The 9,968-nt window shown below is 44.8% G+C and overlaps 1 protein-coding gene across 1 annotated transcript in view; it reads left to right on the forward strand.

Moving 5' to 3' along the window:
* PLA2G15 (phospholipase A2 group XV) overlaps positions 1-9,968 on the forward strand; it is a 31,927-nt gene that overhangs the window by 17,772 nt on the left and 4,187 nt on the right. Inside the window, exons 4-5 of the mRNA XM_019535467.1 lie at positions 1,168-1,266; positions 4,665-4,889. Of these exons, the coding sequence (XP_019391012.1) occupies positions 1,168-1,266; positions 4,665-4,889 (324 nt within the window). The remainder of the gene's footprint in view (positions 1-1,167; positions 1,267-4,664; positions 4,890-9,968) is intronic.

Here is a 9,968-nt window from a genome sequence, read left to right on the forward strand (position 1 = left end):
ATTTTAAATAGGTATTCTAGTTACTTTTAGTAGTTAGCAATTAATATTACGCAAGGAAATGGACTTTATGTACTGATTTTTAAATTAATATTAATCCCATTTTGACTACAAAATGACTCTCTTGAGGCTTGAAGTAGCAAAACTTATCTGAAGCCTTTTAATTGCTCTAATAGTTGGCCATGTAGCTCAAGGTTGCTACTTTTGTTCCAATATTTGCTTAGGATATAACTTCACTAATCAGTTGAAGTAAAATGCCAGTCGCCTTTTTATCATGTGATACCAGTCTGCAAATACCGTCCCTTCTTTGTTATTATAAAGCATTATGTTAACGTAAAGTGCTGAAGTAGATTGAAGTTCCTGATCCTCTGACAGAAATAAATCTAGTTTCACAACAGTTCCTAGAATTTTTTGCCGTAGGGCAAATCACACAAACAGGTGAACTGGAGCAGGAAAAGCCTTAATTGTTGTCAGCAACTCAAGTTTGCCTTAGTTTTAACTGGCCGTTAACCTCTAGTGTATAGTCATTAGAAATGTTTCCCTATTCGGGTAAATCTGAGAGAAAAGGGTAGTATGTACAAAATGAAGGAAGATTTGGGTCATGGGGGAGGAAAGGAAGAATGTGGTAACATTTCTTACAATTAATTTAGCTAACTTTAGCCAAGAATTAAGTCTCCTTGTATTTCTGCTGGGTGCCTAACATGAATCTTTTTCATTTTGCCTAATACAGATGACTGTTTTATTGTGTTTTAAAGGATTATTACAGGTAATTAAACTCTTTGTATGTTGGCAGAGAAACCTTCTATAGGGTTAAATTTCAGCCTCATTGGGTGCTTCTGTATGAGGTGTTGACTGCACAGTAGCCAAATAATACTGTACAGTAGCATATCACAGCACCAATAGTGCTAATATGCTACTGCACGGTATTATTAGGCTACTGTGCAGTAGCATCATATAAAAGGGGTTTGCTAGCACCACTGCACAGTAACTCTGGTTACTATGCATTTATTTAGTTCTTGATTTATACAAGTACTAAGCAAGTGCAGTAACCACTGTGCAGTAGCATCTCCTGTAGATGCGCCCACTGTTGACTTTAAACCTGTATGGTGGCCGCTGTTGTTGGTAAGCGTTTCGCTGTACTTTTCTCTCCTGTGGTTTTTTTGTCTGCAGGTACTTACTTCTACACACTGGTGCAGAATCTGGTAGATTGGGGCTACCAGAGAGATGAAGATGTAAGAGGAGCTCCTTATGACTGGCGGAAGGCACCAAGTAAGTGAGACTTCACTATCTAAATAAAGTATTTTTTGTTCTTGGCAGGTTTTTTTTTTTAACTTGTTCAGGACTCCTTTTCCCATTGGGATTCCATGTTAGACCTTAGTCCTGATCAGAACTGCTCTTAGGGTCCCAGTACAAGGAAAATCTCCATGTGTAATTTCACACACATGCCTAACTCCAGCAAAGCCCCCAAATTTAATAGCGATAGAAAGTCTGAAACTTCACTGAAATTAACTTGGGCAATCTTAAAGCCTAGTCCTCACAACCCTAGTGCCACCCCAAGTGAAACTTGTGCTATAGAATTGCTTTGGATTGGGTCCTGAAAAATAGACTTCTTTTATGTAGTGTCATTAATTTGGAGTTGAGGGGCAATGTCCAAACCTCTAAATTTCTCATCTGTGCAAGAATTTCAGACCCTTGTAGTCTTAATTACACTGTAGTCTCACTTTTTCCATCTCTTGTCTGTAGCATGGATAAAGGATATTCTCTTCATCAGAGGTGGGCAAAATATGGCCCATGGGGCCCCTAAAAAATTGAGAAAATTAATATTTATCTGCCCTTTGTTCCTGTTAAATAGCAGGAGCCAGGGGCAGTAGGACCCAGGGGAAGGCTTGGCAGGCTCCGGCAACAGCAGGGCCTGCTTGGCCCAGCCGGAAACTGCAGGAAGGGCTTCTGGCCTGGGACCATGTGGTTGCATCGTGCCAGAAACTCAGGTAAGGGGGAAAGGGAATGGCAGGGGAGGACCCTGGGGAAAAGCTGTGTGTGTGTGTGTGTGGGGGGAAGCAGCCCCTTGCCTGCCCTATGGCTGGTGCTTCCTGCTGCAGCCATTCGCAGCCCATGCAGAGCTGTCCTGAGCAGGCACAGGCAGCCCCACATGGGCTGGGAGTGGCTGGAGCAAGGGGCCACTTTTTTCCCCCCTACGCTCAGTACCAGCTTGTAACCTGCCCCTGCTGCCAGCCTAGGCCCAGCGCTGGCTCTGGGCTCAGCCATTGGGGCTGCACTTGAAGGTGGCAGCGGCAGCTCCTCTTGCTAAACCGGGCAGTGTTTGCCACCGCCGCCCCTGTGCTGCCCAGCGCGCAAGCTCTAGGTGGGCGGCAGCAGCAAACCCTAAACACTGCCCAGCGTGGCAAGCAGAGGGGCCCCAGCGGGTGAGCCCAGAGCTGGCGTGGGGCCCAGGCTGGAGCCAGTAGGAGCCAGTGCCAGCAGGGCCCCAGAGCAGGGTGGCAGGTGTACAGGGTCCTGGCCAGCAGGGGCTTTGTGGAGCCAGGCCAGCTCCCCCCTCTCCCTGCTGGTGCAGTCCAGCCTGGCTCCACAGACCCCTGCTAGCCTGCACCCTGCTTTGGGCCCCACTGGTGCTGGCCCTCGGACATTGGTCTCAAGATTAGGTGACTAGGGGGTGGGGCACCTGTCAAGGGGTAGGGCTACCCATGTGGCCCTCAACAGCTTGCCTAAACTGGGTAAGTGGACCTCTGCCCAAAATAATTGCCTGCCTCTTCATACTACATGTGCAGGTGTGCTGAAGCAAAGCTTTAGTTGTAAAAAATATGCTGCTATTACAACAGGTTTTTACCTTGCCCAGTAGAGTCTAATGCTAAAAGATCTAAAACCTAAATATATTTTTGTTGATATACTGGTACTTGTTTAAGAAAATCATCTAGGTTGACTTGTAATGAAGTGACTGACTTCTACTGCACTTGACCTGAAAGGGTTTACCGCAGGGTTACATATATGGGTTTTACTTCATTTTTTGAAGAATGTTTTAATGATACTACAAACAGGAAAGCAGAAGGTAGGGCAGGATGACACCTGAGACTGGTTCAGAGAAGCATGAGCTTTCATAGGCAACAATCTACTTCGTGAAATGCTATGAATTGTACAGAAAAGGTACTGTTTCAGCAGGGATTGTACAATCTTTGTTAAAGATGTCAGCATTACTTAAAAATAAGTTGGTAATTACTTTAAAAAGTAAAAAATGGACTGACTTCAGGGTCTACTTTAAAATTTCCCTGAAGCTTCTAACATGCTCGGTTTTTGAAGAACAACACTGATCTTTTGAAAGTATTCAGCATTGGTCTAATTAAAACTGATGGGAATCTTGCCATTGATTTTTCAGTTTAATCAGTCAGGTGCTTTGAGAAACTCTTACCCTTTAATATATATTGTAGTAGTACATATTTATTAGTGTCTTTCATCTGAGCTTGTGACCAAACCACAGAAGTTTAAGTCCTTCATGGGCAAACACCTTGGCATCTGATAACACGGCATTTTTTTAGATGTGCCCCATACATCGGTCTGATATCAGATTGGTACCGACATGAAGAAAATTGTTTATATCAGCCTGATGGGGCCGATTAAGTTGGCTGATTTAAATGCCTGTGCTGTGCTGTGCACAGTGCAGCCCAGAGCAAAGCTGGCAGTGTGGAGAACTGCCTCCAGCAGGTAAGTCAGAAGGGGAGTGTGGCAGGGGGGCAGATCAACATGTCCTGTACTGAGGGAGGGGGCAGGTGGTGCCCCACTGGGGTGGGGGTGGTCTCGGGACCTAGGCATAGCTTGTGGAGCAGGGGCGGCTCCTGCTGGTGCTTGCACCCTGGTAGGGTGGGGGGTACCCCCAGATCTGCACGGTGCAGGACGGGCTGCAGCTGCGGAGCGGCGCTGGAGTCGGTGCTGCATGGGGCTGCTCTCACTGGGGCTGGGCTCGGAGTGGGCTCCAGCAGTACTGGAAGGAGGCTGCAGCCACCCCAAATTTTGTCACAGCTTTGCTCCCAGCCCCACACCACTGCTCACTGCCCACTGTAACCCTGGCTTTTCCTGGTGCCTGGGTGGAGTTAGGGTGTTCAGTGGGGCTGTAGTAGTTGGTGGCATGGGATTGGGAGCAGAGCAGCAGTGAAACTTGGGGTGGCTGCAGCCTCCTCCCAGCACTGTCAGAGCCTGCATCAAGCCCAGCCCTTGGCAAGAAAAGCTCCCCCCACCACCACCACCCCAGGGTGCAAGCAGAGGTGGGAGCCACCCCCACCCCATGAGCTGTGCGTCCATTCCATGTCCTCACCCTCTGCCCTGGCTAGGCAGTGCCTGCCCCTGCCCCCTCCCTCACCACAGGACATGTTGATCTATCCCCCTGTGCCCCTTTCTTCCCCCCTCCCCTTCCACCACAACAGATTTACCAGCTGATGGCAGCTGTATCAGATTGGTATCGGCTGATATGCCTTCTTAAATATCCACTATTGGTATTGGTCCCCAAAATGTCTATTGGTGCACACCTACTTTTTTTTTTTTATATGAACCTGCTTATTTCACTTCTAGCATTAAAATAAATAAAGTATATGGAAAGCTAGCATTTTGTAAATCCACTTCATTTGACTATTCTACATAAACTGCCTGTCTGATGTTTCTAGATGAGAATGGAGACTATTTTGTTGCCCTTCGGAAGATGATAGAGTCTATGTATGAACAGTATGGAAGTCCTGTGGTGTTAATTGCCCACAGTATGGGTAATATGTACACACTGTACTTCCTCAATCACCAGACTCAAGAATGGAAAGACAAGCACATTAAGGATTATGTGTCGCTAGGTGCCCCATGGGGAGGTGTGGCTAAAACCCTCCGAGTGCTGGCTTCAGGTATGTATGCTGAATTTAAACTGAAGAGCCATAAGATATTACAGGGGCTATTGCTAACAATAACCTTAGAGGCTGTAGATTGACATGTCATGAACTTTCAGATAAAAAAACAGCATTCTGCCCATGTGATAGCCATATCAGTTTCAAGCTCCATCTTTCTGGTGTGTGGATTTTTTCCATTAAAAACTACAACTGTTTTGTATCCCTTGATCAGGAGTTTCTCATCCTTTCACCCAATTTCTTTCTTTCTCAGAGCAGCTGCACTTCAGTTTACTTCATGTTGAACCAATGGTAAATTTTGAGCACATCCCTTTCCTTTTTCCTTACATCTGTCTGATTTTTAGAAAAGCAGAACGGACTCTGAATTCATAAGCTTCCTCACGTAAATGTTATGATAGCTGGTTTGGGGGGTTAAAGTTCAACACCTGCAGACATGAGAGTTCTTAACTTCTGAGAAACCTAAGTGGTGGCAGCAACAAAGGTATTGGTAAATACCTGAGCAAGACATACCCAAGTTAGAGAGAGATTCTCTAAAACTTATGACTGGTAGCTACTCTATATGATCTCATTACTAAGGTGGACATCAAAGCATTTTTGGATGGTATACCAAGTAACAGGAAGTGAACAGTGTTAGTATTAGCATAGGATCTTCCCATACTTACCATGTATTATTGCCTGTTGCAATACTTACTTACAGCACCTCCTATCCCAGAGTGGCTGACTGCGTGTACAAGCAGCTGTATCTTTTTTTGCTTGCATAGGCATACTTTCAACTTATACTAAAATATAGCCATCTCTGAAATTTTAAAATACTGTTACTAGAACAATCTATAGCAGTTGAGGATTTTTGCCTGCTCAGTTACCGTTTTTGGATCTGTGTTCTCCCAGGTTCATTGTATGGAACCATGTACTTGCCTGGCCAAAGCACAGCCTATTATGCAGCACAGTGGCCATGTGGACACTTTTAGTGTATTTATACTGTATGTGGACTAGGATCGCAAACTAGGTGCCAAAACAGGCAGCTAAGCAAGTTTGATATTTGGGTGCATAATGTGCAACAGGATTCTGACCTTTCTTTTATCCTCATTCTTCAGTCTGTGGGCTCATACCTATTCATACTACACATTTTAAAAAGGGATTATTGTCTACTCATCTTTTCAGTGGTGCTCACAGTTTTAGTTGGTGTCAAATGGGTACAAATGAATTTACTAGCCCAACTCCCAGATGAAAGCATTTTTATCACCGTTTCACAGATAGACAGCTGGGGCATAAGGGTAAAGACTAGAAGTAGCCATCAGTTTTTTTTTGAATGCCAAGTTGGTATGATTAAGAACTGTTTCTATAGAGCTTAGCATTTTTATAGCACTTCCATAAGTACAAAGCAAAGCTCCTAGTGACTCCTGTTCTGCACATGTATTTCTGTAGAGTGTGTGTGTATATATGTTTGTGTGTGTGTGTGTGTGTGTGTGTATATATAGATTCAGGTTCCAAGATAAGGCAGCCATAAAATGAGGAACAAAATTTGTGACCATGTGTGACTTAAGTTCTTTCAGTAGCATTACACAGCAACTCTTCTTGCAGAGGTGAGAATAAAATGTAGTTGCTAAGGGCTGGAGTTACTTTGTTCTTTTTTTGGATCTGTTGTTCCATTCACTTTTTCGCCTTCCAGCTTTTGCAGGAGGTGAGGTCTGGTATGACACGCCAGACTCCTTCACTACAGATGCAAACTTTTCCTTGCCTGCTCAAGCCCTGTTGGTCACCCTTCATGCTGCTTATCTCTGCTCCAGGTTGTGTCCAGCCAGTCCTAGGGTCAGTGTGTAGCATTTCCTTTTCCAGGTGTTCCCCATCTGCTTTTTCTTCTTTCCCAGTTCCCCTGCAGCCAAATTCTCCTCCTTTCCCCATTCTTGCCTTTTAGTTGCAGTCTCTCACCCACCTCCTGGCTAGTTTTCTAGTTCCAATATACTACTTTAGATAATTTGTGTAATGTCTTTCCTCTACCCAAACTCCCTGTTACAGCCTCTTGGGTGGACAGTTGTGGTTCTCTTCTGACACCACTACATTTCCTCAGATCCATCTCAACAACAACTAAAGGAACGCAGCCTTTAAGTCTTAGCTCCGTATTTGGGCTCTTTCTTCTTCACTGACTTCTGGTCTTTCCTTGCTAGACAGTGCCAATCTCTTCCCCTTTGCCAATTACCTCTTTACACCTCTCCATCCTTGGACCTGCAGGGAGCAAACCAGGAGAAGGGAGAAGAGATTGATGTCATATATCTTGACTTCAAAAAAGCCTTCCATCTAGTATCCCATGATCACCTCTTAGCAACTGCAGCCTCGGCTTCACCAGGATTCACTGGCTGGGGAATTGGCTGTGTGGTCGGACCCAGAGGGTGGTGGTTGATGGAAATCAATTGTCATGTCCTGTGACCAGTGAAGGCCCCTCAAGGCTCTGTCCTTGGGCCTATACTATTCAATATCTTCATCAATGGTGTGGACATTGGTATCGGAAGCGACTGGCCAAGGTCGCTGAAGACACTAAACTTTGGGGTAAAGCGTCCACACCTGAGGAGAGGAAGGCAATCCAGGCAGACCTCAACAGGCTCAGGAAATAGGCAGATGCAAACCTGATGGTGTTCAACACTGAAAAATACAAGGTTCTCCACCTTGGGAAGAAACTTTCAACATGTTTTATAGGCTTGGCACTGCTATGCTGGCTAGTATTACAGAGTAAATGGACTTGGGGGGTCATGATTGACCACAAGATGAACGTAAGCCATCTATGTGATGCTGCAGCTAGTAAAATGAGCAAAACGCTGGCTTGCATCCATAGAAGCTTCTCAAGCAAATCCCAGGATGTCGTTCTCCCATTGTATTTGGCCTTGGTGAGGCCACAGCTGAAGTACTGCATCCAGTTTTGGGCTCCACAATTCAAAAAGAACGTGGAGAAGCTTGAGTGAGTGCAGAGGAGAGCCATGCACATGATCAGAGATCAGGAAAACAGACCTTATGATGAGAGGCTGAGAGCTATGGAACTCTTCAGCCTGGAAAAGTGCAGGCTCCGAAGTGATCTGGTGGCTGCCTATAGGTTTTTTTGTTTTTTTTATAAGGGGTGCTCACCAGGATCTGGGGGAAAATCTGTTCACCAGAGTGCCGCAAGGGATGACAAGATCAAATGGTCACGAACTTCTCCAAGACCGTTTCAGGCTGGACATAAGGAAGAACTTTACTATCCAAGTCCCCAAGGTCTGGAATAGACTGCTGCTGAAAGTGGTTCACGCACCTACTTTGAACGCCTTCAAGAAACATTTGGATGTTTATCTTGCTGGGATTCTATGGCCCCTGCTGACTTCCTGCCCCTGGGGCAGGGGGCTGGACTCTAAGATCTTCTGAGGTCCCTTTCATTCCTAATGTCTATGATATCTATGAAATCCCTCTAGCTCATGTTGTTTCTTCATTTTGAATCGGGCCATTTCCATGATAGCTTAGTCTAATGACAGAGCACCAACTAGTTACTAACAGTGCAGGAAGGATGGGTTCCTGGTGTTCTGTTCAGGTATCTAGAACTATGGCAGCAGTGCTGCAATTGTCAGGAAAACTGCTTAGCCCAAGCTGGAGTGTGATTAACTTCAATGAGAAAATCTGGAGAACTTAACTGGTTAATACCAAAGTCTTCTCTCCCGACCATGTGAAAATAGGTTTGGGTTTTTTTTTTCTTTTTCTTTTTAAGTTTGAGTTAGGCAAATTTGGGAGGATTTTCTCGTGGGGTGGGGTGGGTAATAGAGCCTTGATGCACAAAAGCAGTCCCTTACCAAATTTCAAGTTCTCTTTTCCAAAACACAAGAGTTTAATAGTTGCTTAAAGAAAAAATTGCAATCACTTTAACATCAAAGAAGCCTGTTTTTTTTTTTTTTTTTTTTTTTTACCTCACTTCCTGTTGTCACTGAAATGATGGGACTGAAACCTTAATTGATCCCATCAGGGGAGAAATTTAAAAATATCAACCTTTCCCATTCTGCAGATAATGTTTTTTTTTTTTTTTTTTTTTTTTTTAACCCAAATAGTCAAAACTTTTTTTGTTGAATATTTCTCACAGAGAAACCTCTCAGTCTGTGTTGAATGTGGTTTAAGTTTGCCAAAGACCACTTCGGACAAAGTTAATAATAGTTGGTACTACAAGCTCTTCCTAGAGTGAAAAAACTAATGACATTTAACAGAATATGGATCCCAGTATCTTTAACAATTCCATACACAGCCTTTCACAGTTGGATTCTGTAGCTCAGGTTTGTTTCAGCATCTTGTGGTTAGTGCTTAATATGAGGTAAGCAGGGTTAGACATTTATATTAGACCATAAGTTAAAAGAAGGAAAAGGCTCAACTGCAGGTGCTACCTTTTAAAATAGTAGAACAAGAAACTGCTTTGATTTTTAGGGACAAACATGAACCCTCTTTTTCCCACCCCCCCCCCTGCGGAAAGCAATAAAAATATCCAGTACCATAGCAAGAGCAGTACCAGTGGTGCACTTATTGGGCACTCTCACAGAGAGGATGCCGGATCAAATGGAAGTAATGTTATATGCACGTGACCTGCACTGGGTGCCAAAATGCCTGGATAGGGCTCTGAGGTTATCTTCAGGACTCTCATAAATAGATAGTCAGATGTGCTAGTTTGAGGCAAGGCATCTGGTAGGGCAGGGCGGTGACATATTTTTTTAGAGGTGAACTGGTTCAGAGATGCAAAGGCTCTCATAGGTGACGGTCTGTTTTGTCAGATGGTAGCTGGTAGAGGCCTCTTTGAACCATAGTTTCAGGTCCCAACCTGCCCCCTCTTCTGCCTTTAGGACTTGGTGTTTACTGTTTTTCATTCCCTCTTCAAGCTTTCTTTTGTTAATCAGCTTAGGGCAGTATGACCGCTGTGGCGAAATGCCGGGCTAGCGGCTCCGGCACCGCTTAGGGGAGCCGCGGGCTTTGCGGAGTTGTGCGAGCGTGCGGCTTGTGGGGCGGAATTGAGGTAGCTCTTAGCCGCCCTCGAGGTTCGCCGAGTTGGCACAAGTAGACGACTTAGAGTAAGTAGTTAGTGTCTCT

The sequence above is a fragment of the Crocodylus porosus genome, unplaced genomic scaffold (assembly GCF_001723895.1).
Source record: "Crocodylus porosus isolate Cpor-Errol unplaced genomic scaffold, CroPor_comp1, whole genome shotgun sequence".
In the NCBI taxonomy this organism is placed as follows: domain Eukaryota; kingdom Metazoa; phylum Chordata; order Crocodylia; family Crocodylidae; genus Crocodylus; species Crocodylus porosus.